General features: G+C 51.5%; 2 protein-coding genes across 2 annotated transcripts; one reads left to right on the forward strand and one right to left on the reverse strand.

The window, feature by feature from the left end:
* The first annotated feature begins 1695 nt into the window (after positions 1 to 1695).
* On the forward strand, positions 1696 to 15936 carry Smyd5 (SMYD family member 5). Its single transcript, XM_051154829.1, is given in 14 exon segments — positions 1696 to 1834; positions 8047 to 8155; positions 8688 to 8827; positions 10097 to 10218; positions 10563 to 10632; positions 11121 to 11225; positions 12012 to 12074; positions 12187 to 12257; positions 12552 to 12658; positions 12999 to 13055; positions 14516 to 14586; positions 14588 to 14611; positions 15199 to 15269; positions 15351 to 15936. Coding segments are annotated over 14 exon segments (1248 nt in total). The 5' UTR covers positions 1696 to 1738; the 3' UTR covers positions 15493 to 15936.
* A 1313-nt stretch (positions 15937 to 17249) lies between these two features.
* Pradc1 (protease associated domain containing 1) lies at positions 17250 to 21513 on the reverse strand. Its single transcript, XM_051154830.1, has 5 exons — positions 21397 to 21513; positions 18804 to 18904; positions 18294 to 18403; positions 17919 to 18086; positions 17250 to 17748 (listed from the first exon to the last, which is right to left on the reverse strand). Exons 1-5 carry the CDS (start codon positions 21461 to 21463, stop codon positions 17628 to 17630), a joined length of 567 nt encoding a protein of 188 aa, XP_051010787.1. The 5' UTR covers positions 21464 to 21513; the 3' UTR covers positions 17250 to 17627.
* Positions 21514 to 21748: the final 235 nt, after the last annotated feature.

The following is a 21748-nucleotide window of genomic DNA, read 5'->3' on the forward strand; positions in this document are numbered from 1 at the left end:
TAGAGAGAGAGACCTTGTTTCAGCTGGGCTGTGGCAGTACATGCTTTTAATCTCCATGCTCAAGGCAGAGGCAGCCTCTGACTACTGTTCGATAACCATGCTCTGCCAAGTCAAGAAAGTCCCTGATAACTTTTTTTGTTTGTTTGTTTCAATTTACTTATGTATATGATTGTCTTGCCTTTGTGTATATATGTGCACTATGTGGGTGCCTGGTGCCTGAGGAGGCTGGGAGAGGGCATCAGAGGCCCCTGGACTAGAGTTACATACAGAGAGTTTTGAACCAAACCTGGGTCCTCAGGGTAACAAGTGTTAACTGTAAAAAACAAAAAACAAAAAACAAAAAAACCCTACATTTTCTTTTTCTTCCTTTCCTTTCTTTAAAAAGATTTTACTTATGTATGAGTGCTCTATCTGCATGTACAACTGCATTCCAGAAGAGGGCATCAGGTTCCAATGTAGATGGTTGTGAGCCATCATGTGGTGGCTAGGAATTGAACTCAGGACCTCTGGACAAGCAGACAGTGCTCTTATCTGCTGAGCCATTTCTCCAGCCCCATGCAATTTCTTTCTTTCCGAGTGCTGGGAGTAAAGGTGTGCCCCACCACTCCCGGCTGCAATTTTCTTTTTTTTTTTTTAGACAGGGTTTCAGGATTCCAGGTTAGCCTTGAACTTCTAGTCCTCCTGGCCTCACTCCCTGAGTTCGGAGGTTATAGGCATAGGTATCATACTGGGCTTAAACTGTCTTGGGGCGCTCAAACCTCAGCACACATGCATTGAAGGCAAACATTCTACCAGCCGCAGAACAGAAATGTGGCCTATGGAGGGAGGGAGACATTTTAAACGGAGTGAGCCCCAGCAACTAGACTGTTGCTTCTTTTCAGGATGAGTGTCAAAGCGACAATGAGTTAAGTCGGCCATCCGATGGCCTACACCTTCTCTGGGTCTAAAAAAAGGCATTGTTCAGTATTGGAGGGTGGTGAGGGGATTCTGAAGCAGGACGATGGCTGCGAGCTCGTGGCCGGCCTCGGATACATACCCTGTCTCAGAAACAAGACAGCGGGGGGGGGGGGGGGGGGTCAACACTTAAGAACAGACTGGATCAATCTTAAAAAACAAAAAACAAAAAAACAGACTGGCTGGGTGTGGTGGCACATACACCTTTAATCCCAGCACTCTGGAGGCAGAGGCAGAGCCAGGTGGATGAGTTTGGGACCAGCCTGGTCTGCAAAGCGAGTCCAGGACAGCCAGGGCTACACAAAGAAACCCTGTCTCCAAAAAACAACGAAATAAAACCACACAGAATGAAGCCCAGCGCAGTGGCGCTCGGAAGGCAAAGGTGGGTGAGATCTCTCTGATTTCGAGGCCAGCCTAGTCTACAAAGTGAGTCCAAGATAGCCATGGCTACACAGTGAAACCCTGTCTCCATAAAACAAAAACCAACCAAACAAAAACACAGACAGGGATAGGCTAGGGTCTCCCACTGGGTTATTCCATCAGCTGACATTCGTGGACTCCACCGAGTGAGACACAGACTACCAGAAATGTAAGCACACAGGCAGGCTCGGTTCCCAGTCAAGCAACCAAGACGCGAAAAGCCATGACTTGCTGCAGAGCAAGTTGTGGGAGTTGCTCGGCACATCCCGGGGCGGGGTGGGATCGGGAAGTGAGCGCTCGCCGGCTTGGTGGGCGGGGCCTCAGGGGGTGAGGTCAAGGGTCAGAAGGCGGAGGCGTGCCCAAGATGGCGGCCTCCATGTGCGACGTGTTCTCCTTCTGCGTGGGCGTGGCGGGCGGCACCCGGGGCTCCGTGGAAGTCCGTTTTGTGAGCAGCGCCAAGGTGAGGCCGGGCCGGACCCAGCTCGGAGAACCTCGCCGGGGACCCGGTGCCCACAGCTTGGAGTCCGGCCCGATCCGGGCAGTGCTGGCCTCTGCTCGGGCCCGGGGCGCACGGTCTGTTCTCGTGCCCAGGCTCGTGGCGCTATCACGCGCGGGGAAGCCCAGCCTTGGAGCCTGCGTGCGCACCCCTCCCAGCGGAGCCCCTTGCCCACTGACGGGGGTGCGTGCTGCTGCGGTTCTGGGTGGAGTTGAGGCTCTAGGAGGTCCTGGGGTTGGGGAGATGTCCTGGGCCAGGTTGACGGACTCTTGACTAGGCAGTGGGTGGGGGGTGCTCTGCAGAGGGATGTAGAGCAGCCTGGCCCCCACATCGACCCTCCTGAGTGTGTTGTGGGTGGAGACTTGAAGAGGTAGCGAACTTGGACCAGAACCACTCACCAAGCACTCATCAGAAGGGTTTTAAAGCAAGAGAATGGCACGATTTCGTGATTTATATTATCGTGGGTTTTGTTTTGTTTCTCGGTTTTTTGAGACAGGGTTTCTCTGTGTAGCCTTGGCTGTCCTAGACTCACTTTGTAGACCAGGCTGGCCTCGAACTCACAGGGATCCGCCTGCCTCTACCTCCTGAGTGCTGGAGGCAGGGGGTGGGGGAGGTGGGGGGTTGGGGGGGGGGGGGGGGTTATTTGGTTTGGTTTGGTGGTTTTGAGACATAGTCTCACAATGTAGCTCTGGCTGTCCTGGAACTCAACTGTGTAGACCAGGCTGGCCTCTGCCTCTCGAGTGCTGGCCTTAAAGGCGTGTGCCATTCCCAGCTCTATTATCGTGTTTTATTCCTTGTAGAATAGGAAATACACGTAAGTAAAGATAAAAATCACGTGGTATTGAACCTGTGCTCATATATGTATATTAAAGATACATCTTTAAAAAAAAATACATCTTTGCCGGGCGTGGTGGCGCACGCCTTTAATCCCAGCACTCGGGAGGCAGAGGCAGGCGGATCGCTGTGAGTTCGAGGCCAGCCTGGTCTACAAAGTGAGTCCAGGATGGCCAAGGCTACACAGAGAAACCCTGTCTCGAAAAACCAAAAAAAAAAAAAAAAAAAAAAAAATCTTTAAAAGCCACCTCTTTCATTTGAGAGAAGATTCTCAGGTACTCCATGATAGCCTTGCATTTCCCGTGTAGCTGAGGTTGGCCTTGAACCCATCTTCCTATCAGTTCCCAAATCCTGGGTTACAGGGCTTGGTGGTGGCTGGACCCCCCCACCCCCACCCCTACCCCTCGTTTTTCTTTCTTTCTTTTTTTTTCCGAGACAGGGTTTCTCTGTGTAGCCTTGGCTGTCCTGGACTCGCTTTTTAAGCCAGGCTGGCCTTGAACTCACAGTGATCCACCTGCCTCTGCCTCCCGAGTGCTGGCCTTTGTGTGTGTGTGTGTGGAGGGGGGAGCGTTTCTTTTAATACATCTTTCCAGTACTTTGATATAAATGGGCTCATTTCTACTTGGTTAAAGGGTTAACTGGTAGTGTTTCAGGGGAGGGCCAACATCGCACATCTACATCCTTACGTATGGGTCCTTTAGCCATAGCTTCCTTATCCCCTGAGAGCAGAGTTCTTGCTGCTGGGTTTCAGAGCAGGCAGCACTAGTTTTTTTCCTCTCTGACTTGGCCAGTTGACATATGCAAAATGGTATTGTTTTATCCTCATTTGCATTCCTCTGGGTAAAAGCCAGGTCAAATAATAATAATGTGATATCCTTGGTCCTTGGCCCAAGGTGGCAGCTCTGTGGTCATCTGCTGTTAGCATCTCCATTTCTGTTTGGGTTCCCATCCTAAGCCTCTTGCCTTTCTGCTCTGTTGGCACTAGGGGCACCCCTGTCCTTCTCATACCTTTTGTGTCCTTAGCTGCTCATGTCCCCACCACCCAGAGCTTCTGGTGCTCTTGGGGGCCCACAGTTTGAGGTGTCTTGGATTCAGTAATACTCACCTTTCATCTCTCCTACCCCTCTGCTACCCTGCCCCCTCCTTTCTTCACTTCCTTCTCATTTTCACTTCTACCAATCAGTCTCCTTGCCCAGTTCTGTCCTAACCTTCTCCCAAGACCGTAGCTGGTGACTGGGCCTAGTGGCCCTGGCCCGTATTCCAATAACTCAGGAGACTGAGGTAAGAGGACTCTTAGGAGTTCCAGGCCAGCCTAGGATACAGAGTAAAGTCCTGTCTCAAAAACAAAAATCTGGGCGTGGTGGCACACACGCCTTTAATCCGAACACTCAAGAGGCAGAGGATGCTGTGAGTTCGAGGCCAGCCTGGTCTACAAAGTGAGTCCAGGACAGCCAGGCTACACAGAGAGACCCTATCTTGAACACACACACACACACACACACACACAAACCCTGTCTCGAAAACACACACACAGTAAGTGATTATTAGAAAAATTAGGAAAGTAATTTTGTTCTGCTTTCTTTTTTGGTTTTTCAAGACAGGGTTTCTCTGTGTAGCCTTGGCTCTCCTGGCTTCACTTTGTAGACCAGGCTGGTCCTGGACTCAATGCCTGCCTCTGCCTCCAGAGTGCTGGAATTAAAGGTTTGCACTACCATGCCCAGCTGGGAATATATATATTTGTGTGTGTGTGTGTGTGTGTGTGTGTGTGTGTTTCGAGACAGAGTTTTTCTGTGTAGCTGTGACTGTCCTAGACTCGCTTTGTAGACCAGGCTGGCCTCGAACTCACAGAGATCCACCTGCTTTTGCCTCCGGAGTGCTGGGATTAAAGGCGTGCGCCACCTTGCGCGGCAGGATTTTCTATTTTTAATGGAGCCTCGTGTACCTTATTTTGTTATGACTTGTGTGTATGATGTCTGTGTGTGTCTATACACATGGAGGTATGTGTGCCATATCGTACATGTAGAGGTCAGAAGACAATTTTCTGGTTCTCTGTTTTCACTGAGATCTGGAGATGGAACTGAGGTCATGAGGCATTTTCACCCACTGAGCCATTGGGCAGGCCTATTAAAGATTGTCAAATATACTGACTGGCCTAAGAGTTTTGAATAATTCTTTCTTGAAGTTTGTCTTCCCTCCCTTCTGTTCTCCCTTCTCTCTTCCTTTTCTTCTTTCTGATATAGAATCTATTATGTCAGTGGTTCTCAACTTGTGAGTCAGAACCTTTTGGGGGGGGTGGGGGGGGGGGGGGGAATCTAATGACCTTTTCGCAGGGGTCACCTTAGACCATCAGAAAACACAAATATTTATGTTACAACCCACAACAGTAGCAAAATTACAGTTATGAAGTACCAAGAAAAATAATTTTATGGCGGGGATCACCACAACATGAAGGCTCATAGCACTAGGATGCTGAGACCTACTGCGTCATGTAATTCAGGTCAGCCTACGCATAAGGTGGTCAGTCCTCTTCCAGATTCCAAGACAGCAGGCGTGAGCCTCAGTGCCTGACCCTGCATGCTTCGTCATCTTATGCACTGGAGATGCAGAGTTGTTTTTTTCTTGAAATAACTTTTGTATGTTTGAGGAATTAATAGAAATAGAAAGGAACAACTCTTGATTCTTTTCTCTTTGTTTTTTATTTGTTTATTTTTGTTGTTGTTTATGAGTGACCTTGAACTGCTGATCCTCCTTCCTACTAAATGCTGGGGTTACAGGCATCAAGCCCCATTCCTCTGGCTTGCCTGTGCGCTAGTGACTGTTCTCTGCATTTGGTCTTTCAGGACCTAAGGGAGAGGGAGATCTATAGTTATCCTTCCTCCCCCCACCATCTCCCCCACCATGGGTTTCTCTGTGTAGCCCTGGCTCTCCTGGAACTCACTCTGGAGACCAGGTTAGCCTTGGCCTCAGCCTTAGAGATCTGCCTGCTTCTGCATTCCAGAAGGGGAAACAAGTTTGAAGCCACGTTGGACGTATGTGGGGTGTGTGCGGGTGGGGGAGAGAGAGGGGGAGAGGTGGAGAGAGAATGAGCAGTTCAAGGGTGGTTCCCTCAGTCTCTATCCCATGTGCCAAGTGTGCTAGGCTAGGCTTCTTAACCTTCAGTGCTGGTTGAAAGGCATGCCCCACCACACCTGGCTAGCCACCCAATGTCATGATCTGAAGTTGTCATGAGAGCTCGTGGGTCTTCTTGCTGCTTTATCCCATCCAGGAATGCTGCTTTACTTTTGCTTAGTTAAGCCCAGGGGCAAGAAAGCGAATGGACGGGGGGCCCCCAGGAAGGCTAGCCAAAAGTGTGTCCTGAACTTGGCCTCTGTCTTTCACTTGCTCTGTTCTTAGCCTCTGTGGCATGTACCTGTTAGCCTGCCAAGGAAGAACTATGGCAATTTCAGGAGCATGTAGGAGACACTGTCCAAAAACAAAGAAGCTCTCTGGCTTATGCATAGGTTGAGATTTACAGTGAGTGTGGCGAAGGCCACCTGTACCCAGTGCCAGTGTTGAAGGGAAACAGGAAGTGCCGTGGCACCCACGGTGACAGCATTTTCCTGCTCTAACAGGCATTTTCTTGTCTTTTTGACAGGGGTACCATCACTTGCTGAAGCAGTAAGTGTTAGCAGAATCATTAACTACCTAGGCTCCTGATGTGCAACGTGTTCCCCGCCAGACAGGGTTCCTCTGTATAGCCCCAGCTGTCTCAGATTATGTTCTGTGGACCTGTAGACCCTAGGCTGGCCTTGAACTCAAGAGACCTGCTTGCCTCTGCCTCCCTAGTGCTAGGATTAAAGGTGTGCACCATCACTGCCTGGCGCAGGCTAGGCTTCTTAACTCTTAGCATGCACAGGAATTGCCAGCATCCTGTTAAAATGCTTTTTTTTTTTTGGCCTGTGAGATGGCTCAGGTGGAAAAAGTGCTTGCCATGCAAGCCTGACAACTTGAGTTCATTCCCTGGATCCCACAGTGGAAGGAAAAAGAACTGACTGCTGTCATCTGATTGCTACAGAGCACCCGTGTTCAAGCATGCACATCATACACACATTTGCATGCGCGCGCGCACACACACACAAAGGAAGATGCAGATTCTGATTTAGCAGGTCTGGGCAGGGCCTCGGAATTTGCCCTTTAAACACTAGGTCATGAGGAGGTAGTTCATGAGGGTGCTCACTTGCACTCTATCGCCCCACCTTGGAAACTGCCTGGTAGACTGAGTGGAGTACCCACTTCTCCAGTGGGAAGCAGTTGGCTGGGAGGTTCCCAGGAGGTGTTGGGAGATGGTTCTAGAACTAGCTCAGAGCTTTGTGCATCCTTTGAGCACTGACCAAGGAAGAGGTCAGTTCTCCCCTGACTAGGCTGCTGCTCTCTGCTGGGATATAGGATGTCTCTGTGACCCTGAGCAGCAGCACAGGGGTTCCTAGGGAATCGAGGATGGTGCCACCCTGGTAGCTACTGCTGGTATGGAGGCTCCAGCCTGGTATGAGCACTGGCCGTGCCCTGGCCATTCTGGAATGTCCAGGTGTCTAGGTGTCCGCTGAGGTGGCACCCCCCCCCCCCCTTGGCCAGGTACTGTGAGCTGAGAAGTGCAGCTGAGCTCTTGGAGCTGTAGCTAGCTTTGTTTAAAGATTTAATTTTTTAAAAATATTTGTGTAAGTGCATCTCACGTGTGTTTGGTGCCCGCAAAGGCCTTGGATTACCTAGAACTGTAGTTACAGGTGGAGTAAGCTGCCTGATGTGAATGCTGGGGAGCAAACATGGCTCTTATGAAAGAGCAGTAAACATTCTAAACTGCTGAGCCATCTCTTTAGCCCTGTTTTTATGTGTGTGCGCGTGCATCTGTATGTGTAGGTGTGCATGCCTGTGTATGTGCACAGAGGCCTGTGTATGTGCAGAAGAGGGCACTGTGTTTCCTCTTCCATTACATCCCACCAATTCCCCTGTGGGATGGTCTCTTCCTGAATCTGGAGCTCATCTCAGCTTGGCTGAAAGCCCACCGGCCCCAATGAACTTCCCATCTCTGCCCTCTTTGGAGCTGCAATACAGGCATTTATAGATACCCCTGGAGTATTACGTGGGTACCGGGATCCAAACTCTGGTCCTCTTGATTATGGAACAAGCACACTTAACTACTGATCCATCTTTCAAGCCTGTTTGTTTTTTTGAAACAAGATCTTATGTAGTCCAGGCTAGCCTTGAACTACTGATCCTTCTGTTTCCATGCGCTAGGATAATAGGCGCGGGTCACCATGGCAGATTTGAAGCTATGTCTTACCCTGTTCATTCTCTGTTCCTCTTAGGGAAAGGGACTGTTTGCCACACAGTTGATCCGGAAAGGAGAGACCATTTTCGTTGAAAGGCCCCTGGTGGCGTCGCAGTTTCTCTGGAATGCACTTTATCGGTACCGGGGTGAGCACGTCTTGCCTGCTTCAGGTGGCTGCTGGGCCTGCCCGTTTTGTGCATGGAAGAGAGCCTTGCGCCTCTCCTGGCCGACCCTCTGGGTGTTGGGAGGAATGCTGTCTTTCCCTGGAGAACAGGACCTGAGAACAGAACTCTGCCCACCTTTGTGTTTGTGGTTGTGCACCTGCAATGGGGGGGGTGCCTCCAGAGTGCTCCTTGGGGAGGACTCTCTCAGATAGAACTTAGAGTCTACTCCCATAGTATAAATGTCTAGACAGCATGCTGAAGGGCTCTGTACCAAAGTAGATGTCCCTACCGAAACATGGTGCATAACCCATGCTCAGTGAAGACTGAGTCAGGTGCCAGAGCAAGACACCCTTAACTTTGCCAGCCACAGGCTCTTTCGTAGTTTTCTTAAGCTAGAGAGAAACTGAAAGGAGCAGCAGGGATCCCATAGATTGAGTCTGATGGAGAAGCGGTGGGATCAGGGGAGCTAGAGGTTCTTGAAAAAGGGCACTTATTGTGTCTGGCTTCCCTGCAGCCTGTGACCACTGTCTCCGGGCCCTTGAGAAGGCAGAGGAGAATGCCCAGAGGCTGACTGGGAAACCAGACCAGGTTCTACCCCACCCAGAGCTATGCAGTGTGCGCAAGGACCTCCACCAGAACTGCCCCCACTGCCAGGTGAGTGCGCCTGGAGAATGCGCAGGAAAGGGAGCAGGCCGAGGAGGCTTTGGGTAAGGTAAAGTCTGAACAGACCTGGTCCATTTCTTGAGGCTCACGCTGTAGTGAGTGACAGCGAAAAGCCCAGGAATTATTCAGCTGCTTCTTTGCTGCCAGTGTCCACTTTTAGAAAATGCGTTTGCTGGGTGTCTCTGTTAGGGCTTCCGTTGCTGTGAAGAGACACCATGACCATGACAACTCTTATAAAGGAAAACATTCAACTGTGGCTGGCTTACAATTTGAGAGATTTAGTCCATTACCATCATGGTGGGAAGCATAGCAGTATGCAGGCAGACATGGTGCAGGAGGAGCCCGTGTAGTGGCAGGCTGTCACGTTTCGGGTGGTTTTTCCTCCTGTCCTCATGAGACTCATTAAATATTATACAAATACCTAGGCCATATAGCTAGGCTCTTCTCTAACTAGTTCATAACTTAAATCAACACATAGTAATCTAGATTCTGCCATTTGGCTGGTTATCTGAGCTCAGGCACCATGCATCCATCCTCTTTACGTCTTGCTCACTGAATCTGGAGTGCCTGTCTTTATCCCAGAATCCCCTCTGCCTGCTGGATGTTCCACCTGTTTCCTGCCTCAGCCATAGGCCATAGGTTTCGTTTGTTTTTGAGACATGGTTTCACTGTATAGCCTTAGCTGTCCTAGACTTTGTAGACCACAGCGACCCACCTGCCTCTGCCTCCTGAGTGCTAGGATTAAAGGCGTGCGCCACCACACCCGGCTGGCTGTAGGTTTTTAATTGACAGGTGTTCCATCCTTACAGTACACAGAGATTCCTTCCACAGCTGAGAGTTCTACACCTTGACCCCCAGGCAGCAGAAGGAGACTTGTGTCCCACACTGGGCAGGCTTGAGCATATATGACCTCAAAGCCCACCCACACAGTGACAGACTTCCTCCAACAAGGCCACACCTATTCCAAGGCTACACCTCCTAATATGCCACGTCTATGGTCAAGCATTCAAAGACATGAGTCTATGGGGGGCCATTCCTATTCAAACCACCACAGTGGGACGTGTCCTTGTCTTGGGAGTCTGCTAGGTGCTGGAAGGCTCTCTTCCGTTCATGTGGTATAGCAAGCTTAGGTTAGGTGCATGCCTCAGAACACCCTGTTTTATCCTCGCTGAGCTCTTTCCCTGGCTGTTATTGAAAGAACGCACTTAAATGAGGTGGTCACCCCAGGTCCTGAGGGCTAACCTGCACCCCACTTAACAGGTGATGTACTGCAGTGCAGAATGTCGGCTGGCAGCTGCGGAGCAATACCACCAGATCCTGTGCCCAGGCCCATCCCAGGATGACCCCCGGCACCCCCTCAATAAGCTGCAGGAGGCGTGGAGGTAGGTCTCTTCCTCTCCTTAGCCTTCCACCCACTCCTGCCTCAGCTCAGCCACTGTGAGCAACATTCGTGAGTTATGTCCCTAAGTTGTGTTCTCTACTGTTAGGCTCAAACAGAAGTCACAGCTTTCAGCAGCGTGCCTGTACTCTGAGCAACCAGCCCTACCAGCCTTTACACACTACCAGAGAGAACCCACCAAACCCTAAGGGCTACAAAGTTGCCTAAGTCCAGCCTTTGATAACTGGTGGACCGGCAGGAAGTGTGCTGTAGCCTTCAGACTGGGTTTCCCAGGCTCTGCTCCCAGGGAGGGAATTACCAGACTACACTTTTCCCCTCTTTCCCTAGGAGTGTTCACTACCCTCCTGAGACTGCAAGTATAATGCTGATGGCTCGGATGGTGGCCACAGTGAAACAGGTGAGCCAGAGACGCTGACCCCCAATTAGCCCTGGGTCTCAGCCATCTGACCTTGCTTGGATGCTCTTGCTTCTGGGTTTCCTGAAGGACAGCTGCTTGCTATGTGGACTCCAGAACATGCTAACCAGAACTCAGGTGTAGGCCGAGGGCACTGGTTTTGCATATCTTAGTTTTTCTGTGAGATGTTTGTCTTAGGGAGCAGCAGTTCCTGAATTTGATAGGCATCACTGTCCCAGGATAGTGTCTTTCACATAAAGGGAGAGGCCATGCTGACCCCTCTGTCTGTACTGCTCTTCCTCAGTGGCCCTCTGTTTTCAGGATGTTTTGAGTTGGCAAGCCCTGGCCCGCTTGGGAAATGGCTGAGTGTGGGCAGACTGGGACAGGAGACCTGGGCAGAAGCTCTTGGGTGGTAGCTATTCCCTGACAGAAGGGACTTGAGCAACTTAAGCCACATGGGCCCATGGTCCTCATGTGTATTTGTCCTGCAGGCCAAGGACAAGGACCATTGGGTCAGGCTTTTCTCCCAGTTCTGCAGCAAAACAGCCAACGAGGAGGAGGAAATTGTCCACAAACTGCTGGGAGACAAATTCAAGGTTGGTTTTCCTCATAGCCTCTTTCCCCCACCCCTCAGGTAGCCTGCAGGGGGGGGTGTCTGTGGCTACCTAACTCCACATTTGGATTCTTCTTGGCTAAGGTGGGGCTAAAACTTGGTCCTAAAAATCCCTTCAAATGTGTGTTCCTGGCACTATCTACCTTTGCGACCTAATACAGACCTGAGGTTGGAAGTAGGGACAAGGGAGTGCACGCTCTGCCCGGGGGTGCACTCTGTACCCGGGAGTGCACGCTCTGCCCGGGGTGCTCATTACTCCACGTGGGAAGGCAGGAGTAGGCCCAGCAGGTTTTCTGGAGAGTGGAGGGCTGGGGTCCGCAGGTCCGAGTGCTGTGGAATTCATGTGGTGAGAGTGAGACACTTCAGCCTTCCTTTGGAGTTGCCAAAGTGGGAGGTTGCCAGGGCTAGAGACTGTTAAGAGTGAGGCAGACAGGGCGGGGAAGATGTCTCCCAGGGTGAGTGCTATTGTACTGGGTCTAGAAGGATAAAAGAGAAAGCCAAGCGGACCAGAAGGCCAAGCAAGGCTCGGCCACTCCAAGAGGGGGTGAAAATGGGTGTTCTAAGCCTTGCTGGAACAAGTCCTGGAAACAGGAAGAAGCTTTAAGCTCACACCCTCACTTGGAACCTGCAGACAGCTGGAGATAAGCACTGCTTCCGTCCCCAGGGGAAGCTCAGGCCACTCTCTTTCACCTGACTTTTTCCCACCTACCTAGTGCCAAGGGGGAAAGTCTCCAGGGCTGCAAATGTCCCTCTGTTTCTCCTAAACCAGGGCCAGCTGGAACTTCTGCGCAGGCTCTTCACGGAGGCCCTCTATGAGGAGACCCTCAGCCAGGTGCGTGTGGGAAGGCAGGCCCTGAAGCCTGGAGTCGAAGTAAGGCCAACTCTTAAGAAGCTCCCACTGCACTTGGGTTAAGACCACTAGACTCACCTCTCCCTCCCTACAGTGGTTCACGCCTGATGGATTCCGGTCTCTCTTTGCCCTTGTTGGAACCAATGGTCAAGGGATTGGAACCAGGTGAGGAGAGAATGTTTAGACCTATTAGGTAACCCTTCGGGTTTAGAGGGAGTTAATGAGGAAGCCACAGATTCTTTAAAGATGGGTGGGATTGGGTGCTGCCATGACCTGGATGGGAGGAGCGAGGCAGGGGAATTTGTTCTTGGGAGTCTTGCTCTTTCTGGAGGATAGGATGCTTACTCTAGAAAAAGAACAGGGTGGGGTGGGAGGCTCTTCTGCCTGGGCTTAACATACCTGGACGTGGAGATCTCTGTGACCTGGGCCACTTCCAACCACGGGCTGCTGGGACCCCAGCTCCCTCAGCCAGTGGGTGCATGCCTGTGATGCGCTGGAGCTGAAGCCGCGGGACCGGGAGCAGCTGGACACCTTCATTGACCAGTTGTACAAGGACATCGAGGCAGGTTGGTGAGATGGGGCCGTGGCTTCCCCACCCCTGGGGCGTCCTTAGTCAGATAGTGGGCACGGTTCTTGCCAGGGAGCTCTAAGCTGATGGTAGGGGAAGGGCTTCCCTGTGTGCCCATGGGAAGCCTCAGATCTGTCCACAGGCCATACATGATCTGAGACCCATGCAGAAGCTCAGTGCTGGGGGAGGGAGTCAGAGGAGCAAGGCTTCTCCCAGAAGCAAGCCTAGGCAGAATGGTGGTACCTAGGTGTCTCGTTTGGAGGGTGGCAGGACAGCTGAGCTGGTGTCTATTCTTGTGACTTTAATTCCCTTTTCCCACTGGTATCTGCACATTCCAGCCACCGGCGAATTCCTTAACTGTGAAGGCTCTGGCCTCTTCGTGCTTCAAAGCTGCTGTGAGTTTCGGCACTGGGGAGGAATGGGCCGACAGGCTTCTGCCCTTCAGGTCATCTTTCCCAGTTTGCCCTTTCTGGGCTGAGCAGGGCAAGTCTAGAAGTGGAGTTAGGTCTGTTTCTTTGGAGATCTTCTTGGACATTACTGCTGCATTAGCTTCATTCATTCGTTTGTTCATGGAGTTACTGGAGCCAAACCCAAGGCCTCATCCCCAGACTCCTGCTTATGTTTTAATAGGTATTTATAGTGGGCCGGGGCCACCTGTAGGGGAGGCACAGGGCCCTGCACCACCACTGCCCTGTGGGTTGTGGTCAGGAAGCATGCAAGAGCCTGAGGCCTGCAGGACCTGGAAAGTGGGTCTCGAGTGAAAGTCTCCTTAGCACTTCCTGGCTGCCTCCAGCCAAGACTTTTCCAGATCTTAGCCTCCTACCTCCTGCTTTCCTCACTACTAACCTCTCCTCCAAGGGTGCATGGTCAGGGGTTCCAAGTTAGCAGACAGAAATAAATGGTCTGTTGTAGGGTACCCTCAGAGTCCCATGATTCTGTCAGCGAGACTGTGGGTACAGGGTCAGTCTGGTGTGTGTGTGTGTGTGTGTGTGTGTGTGTTTAACCAGAAGTAATAGAAGGCACATTATTTTGCACTGAGGCCTTTAGGAAAGAACACTGGGTAGAGAAGACAGGAAATGGGGTCTCAGAACCTGCCCTTCCCTGCAGTGTTCAGCCACAAAGGAAGTGACCCAGAGATTGTAGAGTTAAGGCCTTTTTTTTTTTTTTTTTTTTTTTTAAGAGTTTTGACACCAGGTGGTGGAGCACACCTGTAATCCCAGCACCCTCAGAGGCAGATCTCTGTGAGTGCAAAGCCAGCCTGGTCTACAGAGTGACAAAGAGAAACCTTGTCTCAAAACACCAAGAATAAAGTTTTGAGACAGGGTTTCCTGTAGTCCAGGTTGACCTTGAACTTGCTGTGTAGCCAAGGATGACTTTTAGATTCCTGATCCCCCTGGTGCCACCTCGTAAGTGCTGAGACTTCAGGCATACTATGCCTAGTTTTTTTTTCTTTTTCTTTTTTTCTTTTTCTTTTCTTGAGAGTGTCTCTTGACTGAGACACTGAGAGTGTCCAGTGACTAGACTGGAACTCATTGTATAGTCCAGTTGGGCCTCAAACTCCTAGCAAATCCTAAATCTTAGTTTTTGTTTTTTGAGACAGGGTTTCTCTGTGTAGCCTTGGCTGTCTTGGACTCGCTTTGTAGACCAGGCTGGCCTCGAACTGACAGCAATCTGCCTGCTTCTGCCGCCCGAGTGCTGGGACCCTGATTCAAACCTAGGGGTTGAGGGTGTAGACCAGTCATGAAGTGCTTTCCTAACATGTTCAAGGTCTTAGCGCTTGCGCGCTCTCGTCTCTGTCTCTCTCTCTGACTATCTTTCTCGCTCTCTCCACTCATTATTGTCTTTTGTGACCCAGGCAACCACAGCTGTGTCCCCAATGCAGAGACCTCCTTCCCAGAAAACAACTTCCTTTTACATGTTACCGCCCCTGGAGGACATTAAGCCAGGCGAGGTGAGAGGGCTGGGTGGCTGGGGTGGGCATAGGGCCTTGCAGCTTCTCTCCAGGAAGCAGCAGAAACTAGCTGGAGCCTTTGGTTGGGCTATGGTGAGCCACCACAGGCCCCAGAGCCTGAGGCTTTTTGCCTGTGAGGATGCTGTAAGCCCTCCCAGTTCTTCAAACACCTTCAGAAAGTCTCAGATAAGGCAGTGCTCAGTGCCCAGGCCCTGACCCCAGCTACCGTTTACAGTTTTCTGTGGCTTGGGCCACGGAGGCTGGTGTGGATTGTGGGGGTCTGGTTGGCGACCACAGCCTAACATTCTTTCCTGCACAAGTTATCATACCAACATTAACCTCTGATCCCATCCAGACCTTAGCTACTGTCTGGTTTTCCCCATGGTATGAGGTTAGCCTCCCTCCCTTCTCTTTTAGACCCAGGTGGGAGTCTTGCCTGCTGCAGGTGTGGGAATAGCTGCTCAGGGGCACTGAGCCAGGCTCCTGGGGAAGGAACCGTGGCTGGCAATGGATAAGGCAGCTGTCGGGGAAGCGCCTTTCCTTCCTGATAGAGTGCACAGGCACTCAGGCCCTCCTCTACCCCACAGGAAATCTGTATCAGCTACTTAGACTGCTGTCAGCGCGAGCGAAGCCGCCACAGCCGTCACAAGATCCTCAGGTGCCAACTGGGAACATGGTTGGGCTCTGGGGCTCTTTCTGTCCCAGCAACTGCCTGACTTGTCACCACTCTACTTTGAAGGGAGAACTACTTGTTCATCTGTTCCTGTCCCAGATGCCTGGCAGAGGCTGACGACCCCAATGTGACCTCAGAAGAGGAAGAGGAAGATGAGGAGGGAGAGCCGGAAGATGCAGAGCTAGGAGACGAGATGACTGATGTGTGATGTTACCCTGCCTGGAAGGGGCCCTGTCCAGACCCTGCTGGAAAAGGGGGCCCGTCCTCCACAACTGTGGTTGGAAGGAGCATCCCCTCCCCCTTGCACCCGTTGCCTGCTCTCTCCTTTCTAGCATCCTGCTGGAGGGTAGGATTGAGGCTGCCCGAGCCCCACCCCCCACCAGACCTCATGCCCTGAGCACTGCTGCTGAGCTGCATTGGCTCTGTGCCATCACCAAGCCTTCCAGAACTGGCCTTCCCCTGCCATGCTCCACTGTAGCTCTGAGACTGAAATCAGGCTCCAGGCCTCATAGTGTTCTTCCTCTTGGGCCCCTTGGCCCATACTCACCTGTCCACCAGAGGCTTGCCTCCTACTGACTGGCTGTTAATTTGAGTGAGGCAACAAAGTGGCCAATCTGAGAACAGGCTGTTATCCTTGACAAAAAGAGGTAATATGATACTTTACCTCTCTTCCTTACTGCTCACCTACACCACAGCTGCAGCTGAAGTAATGGCCTGCCACTTGGCAGCAAGAGGCAGGAGCAAGGGCCCTCTGAACACTTCAAAAGATTCCCTGCCAGGGGTGCTAAGCTGTCCCCACTGGACACTGGGAATGTGGAGATGAACCTATTCTCCAAACTCCAGAGTTGCTGTGCCTACGTCTTGCGTCTTAGGCTCAGGCAAGGGGACTGGCTCCATAAGGTGTGGAGGGGCCTGTTTTCATTCGGGTGGAGACTACCTCCCTTTCTCAGGCTAGCAGTATGGTAGATGACAGATTGTGCTCCTTAGGATACTCGAGCTCCCCTGGGACCAGCTATAGTGGTCCAGCAGAGGGCCTCTGGATCTCAGACGTCTTTTAAGATCTCCACAAAACGCTGAAGTCTTCCAGAAACCTGAAGGAACTGGGCAGGACACTTGGAGATGGATGAGCCCTGACTTTATTCTCTTCTGCCACAGATGACCATCTCACTCTTGGGGTGGGCACTGTGGAAATTACACCTATCACTCCCCATTCCATCCCTGAGACACCTGCACATGGCCTTGCTGGGGGCTTCCAAGGAGGATCAGTGCCCATGCTGCGGGCTCTTTCCAAGGTGGAACTAGGTGGAACATGCCTAACTGGCCCCTTTACCTGTTGGGTACACTCCTTCCCAACAGCCAGCACCCTCTCCCTCTCTGGTCTGCCCACTGGTCTCAATAAAATGTGAGTGGTGACAGGCCTCGCCAGTGACGGTTTTTGTGGAGAATGGGCTGGGTGGACCACTCTAGGCCTGTAGCAGTCAAAGGGGGTGGATGCAAAGAGCACAAGTTAGACCAGTGGGTGGCAGCAGAGTGCTCCAGGTTTCTGAGTAGTGCTCAGACTCAGCCACACTGTGTACAAATGTCCCTGAAGCCTGAACAAGGGTCTCAGAGGTTTGGTTTCAATTATTGGCTCTAGGCCACAAAAGACTTCTTCCCAAAGGCCTGGGTTACAATTAACAGTCTGAAGTACTTATTTTTTTTTTTTTTTCTTCTGTGTAGCCTTGGCTGTCCTGGACTTACTTTGTAGACCAGGCTGGCCTCGAACTCACAGCGGTCTGCCTACCTCTGCCTCCTAAGTGCTGGGATTAAAGGTGTGCGCTACCACTTCCCGGCTTGAAGTACTTATCTTAATGGTCCTTGAGAAGCCATGGTCTTTGAGCCTCCACTAGAAGTAACAGAATGATGTGGGACGAAATAAGTGAGTTTCCCCACCCCCATGCATTCTTAGTTTAGGATGCAGGTATGAACCTGGTAAGTGTTATTTGGCTTTATTGCTAAATGCAGGGGGGTTATTAGTCCCTAAAATAGCAGTTCTTTAAACCACTCCACCAACAGCTCACTGTGAGGAGGTCCTGGCTGCGGGAGGCTGAAATAGGTGGTATGTGACAGGGCCACTTGCCTTCAGCACCTTTTCTAGCCAGAAGCTCTGGCCTGGTTCTTGCCTCTTCCTGGAGCATGAGATGTCCTTGCAGGCCTAGCGAAGGAAAAGCCAGCAGTGTGGCTTCCTTGTCCTCTCCCTGGCTCTGCTAGTCCTCAGAGTCTTATTTCCAAACTCAAAATAGCAGAGTCTTGGGTATCCTCTTCCCACAAGTCACCTGTAGCTGGAGCCTGGGGTCAGCCAGTCTACCAGAAAGTCCAGGGAGGCTGCAGCAGCTCAAAGGTGGGAATACTGGTGACATTGACAGGGATAGAGATGACAGCCCACGGCAGGCCATGCTGTTCCAGAGAACGTCGGATCATGTAGCTGGGAGGACATGAAGAGCAGTGCCGGCGGTCACTTCCTCAGCACCCCAGCACTGCCCTCTGCCCCGGGTACTCTGGGAGTTCCAGACCCTGTGAGAGGGGACTGGTGACTGCTGTGCACCCCAGCAAGTCACGCTACCCAGTTTAATGGACAGCCAGAAGAGCCCTCACCCATCTCGGCCGAGCAGGAAGAGGGCAGGAATGTCAGCTGTACGTTGAGTGCTGTCCTGGATCATCTCCACGTAGAAACTGTCATTGTCAACTGCGTTGTCCGAGATGATGACAGCCCGCCCGCCGTGCTCCTGTACCACCCTAGTCTTGGAGAGGAAGGAGCAGCCCCTGGAAGAGGTGGTGATGAGACCAAAAGAAAGGCAGGCGCTGGCTGCCCCTCCCTCACATCCTCTCCTTGGGAGGATGAAAGGACCATAGAGAACTTGTATTGAGGTTCATCAGTACACAGCTGAAAGCGGACAATCGACATTATTTAAAAATTATTTAAAAATGACAATTTGCCCTTCCCATGTGTCACACCCACCCACTCCTTACCCCCTTTCCACCAGAGCGATTTGGTCCTGGATGAAGAAGCCGTTGCTGAGTTCCCCGCAGGCCTCTGGAGGTTCAGCAGGGACGAGGTGAATCTGCTCATACCGTGTGTGCTAGAAAACGTTCAGACATTTGAACAAGTAAGAGTGTCAGGAAGCACGGCTTTGGGAAGGGCTAACGATTCCATCTAACTGGTGCCTCCTAGTGAGCGAGGGGAGGAAATGGAGTGGCTTCTCTGAGGCTGAGCACTTGAGTGTTTTAATCTAATTCCCACAAAATCCCTTCTGATTATCCAGCCTCACCCTGCCTTTCTGTGACGGGGGGAGGGGGGAAGCCAGTGCCCTTGGTTTTTCAGGTGCTTTCTAGCTGAAAGGCCGTCCCTCCCTGGCTTACAGTACGCAGCAGCTCCTGGAGGGCACAGCTCAATTCTACTTCTTGCCTACCCCGGCGTGAAAGTGAGAAGAGGGTCACCGTGGCTGAGTGAGGGTCAGATCTGGGTACTTTTGAACTTACAAATATACCACCAAAGTCCTTGGCAGGTGTGGCTGTGAAGATGTATCGAATATCCCCGGGACTCAGCACTTGGAAGTATAAATAGTCATGGATGCGTAAGCCTAGAGGAAAGAGTGTGGGTGAAAAGCCTGTCAGGAGCTGGCTGGTTCCGCTCTGGACCATGAGGTTCTCTATGAATCCAACTGGGTGGGCTATGGTCTGGGTCCAGAGACCCTGACATCAGCTGATTGGATCCTCAGCATGAAACTAAAAAAAAAAAAAATTTTTTTTTTTTACTTTATTTTTAAAAAATTTTTATTCTTTTTTATGTACACAAGTGTTTTGCCTACATGTCTGTCTGTGTGAGGGTGTCAAATCATGAAGTTACGGACAGGTGTGAACTGCCATGTGGGTGCTGGGAATTGAACCGGGATCCTCTGGAAAAGCAGTCAGTGTGCTCTTATCTGCTAAGCTATCTATCCAGTCCCTACTTTATTATTTTTTTTAAACAGAGCCTCACTATGTAGTCCTAGCTGGCCTCAAACCCACAGAGCTCCACTGGCCTCTGATATCCCCACTCACACCCCCCAGAACTGGAATTAAAGGTGTGCCATCATACCCTGTGATATTTGTTTAAAAACCTCTTTGAACTAGTTTTGTTGTTTTCTTTCTTTTTCTGTTTTTTCAAGATAGTTTCTCTGTGTGGCCTTGGCGGTCTCAAGCTCACAGCGATCCACCTGCCTCTGCCTCCCAAGTGGTGCTGGGATTAAAGGTGTGCACCACCACACCTGGCTTAGTTTTGTTTTCTTGGTTGGTCTTGAACTCTTCCTCCCATCTGCCTCCCAAACATCAAGGCACGTTGGATGAAGGAGATTTGTATTTGCTGGTCAGCCACAAAGACCCAGAGCTCTCCGGTTAACATCAGCCCTTCTCTGAAGAAGACCTAAGAGTTGCAGAGTGGATATGGAAGGCCCCATATTTCTAACCGAAACTTACAAGTTAGCACGGGTCTCACTGACATCTCTTAGACCAGTCACCATCATCTCTTGTCCTGACTGCTCCAACTTAACGCGTCTTGCTCCCACGTCATCTTTTTTAAATGGGGTCTTGCTATGTTGCCCAGGCTAGTTTTCAACATTTTGGGCTCAAGCAATCCTCCTGCCTCAGCTTCCCATCTGTCTTCTATTCTATAATTTAAATTTTATTTTATATATACATGTGCTTTGGCTGCAGGCATGTCCATCCAACATGTGTGTGCCTGGTGCCTGTAGAGTCTAGAAGAGGCCATCAGCTCCCCAGACTGGAGGGATAGGCAGTTGTGAGCTGGGCCCTCTGGAAGCACAACTAGCATTTCCTAGGCACTGAGCTCTCTCTCCAGCTCTCTGCCTCCATTCTTGCTCCTTAAACTCCACCTGCCACCCGCCCACCGGCAGAGCCCAGTGTCCCCTTTGCTGACTGTTCACTGTGGTGTAGAACGGCCTGCCTGGCTTGACTCCCACCCCAACCCCAATCTTGTCACCCCTTCCCCATGCTCAAGCTGTAGTGGCTTTTCAGTGTCTTCATCATGTGTGGGTCTTCCTAAAAGTTCACCTGTTATTTCTCAGAAAGATGCTGCCTTGTCCTTTCTTACACCCATCCAAAATATACTTTCTTTCAGCTAATAACTTCCTGTGTAAATACGGGGCATTCATAATATTCTATGTCATCTTCTTCCACCAGAGCAGTGATTCTAAGTATGAGTCCCAGTGTCTAGGACACAGAGGCTGCTCAGTAAAAGTTACTGAATGCACAGGTAACTGCCCAGCTCTGCTGTCGAGAACCAGAGGACTGTCTGAACAACCAGGGCTTTGCTAGCATAGAGAAACTTCTCCCAGCATCCAAGTGTAATGCTTTCCTGGGATTTGAGTCCCTGGATTCCTTATTCCTTAAACCCAGATAAGTGAATGAATGTTGATGGATGGATGCTCAGGGCTGTTAGTCAACCCAACTACCACTGGGTGTGTGTCTGTTTGTCTGTCTGTCTGTCTATGGTCCAAATCAAAGCCACCCAGAGAGCTCAGGGTGCTTGAAGTTTTTTGTCCTGAGTGTAGGTTCACCCCATCAGATGGCTACACTTTCAGGAAGCCTTCTAGATTAACATGAAGCTACCCTTTCTACAAGCACACTCCTCTCTGGCATTTCATGTGCTTATCTAATAAACTTCGGGTATATGCATGTGTTCACTTAAGCGCGTAGGTGTGTACATTTATGTTCGAGTTGTGTAAGTGGGTGCCTGTGAGCCCACGTGTGTTCCCCTGCCTGTATGAATGCTCACGTTTCTCCTTTCTGGACTCTCTAGCTGTCACCAGGGTCGCCCTCAGTGAGAGGAGGGTTAGAGGATCTTGCTTCGACGGATGGAGGGAGGTTAGGGGGGAGCCTCGGGTTGCGCCTACTCATGGCCCCAGCGACCAGCACCCACCCACTACAGCTGCCTGGCCCCGGGACCTGGCTGGCCCAAACTCGAGGGGTCTCCAAGGTGACCCGTGCCCACCTCCCCCTCCCCCGGCCCCGAGCAGCGAGCATACTGGATGCCCGCCCCGCCCGCCCGCCCGCCCGCCCGCCAGTCGCCGCTCACCGTGGGCTGCGACGCACGCGGGCAGCCAGAGCACGAGACAGCACCAACCCGCGGCACCACCGCTCATCTCCAGGGCCCGTCCGGCCGCCACCGCCGTCCCGCCGCTCTCGCTTGCCGGACTTTTAGCCTTACAGCTGCCACTGCTCCCCACCACCACCTCCCCCGCCTCCCCGACCCCCGCCCCCAGGCCCGCTTTCCGAGCCGGTTGGAGCGCCAAACCGAGGCCGGCGGCTGATTGGCTGCCACACCTGTTCTTGTGGCCGCACTTTCCGCCTCTGCGCCCTAGGTCACTTCCTATTGGCTAGGAGAAGTGGAACTCAGAACTGATTTGCCAAAACTCTTAATAGCGACT

Source organism: Acomys russatus, chromosome 13 (genome assembly GCF_903995435.1).
Source record: "Acomys russatus chromosome 13, mAcoRus1.1, whole genome shotgun sequence".
NCBI classification, from domain to species: Eukaryota; Metazoa; Chordata; class Mammalia; order Rodentia; family Muridae; genus Acomys; species Acomys russatus.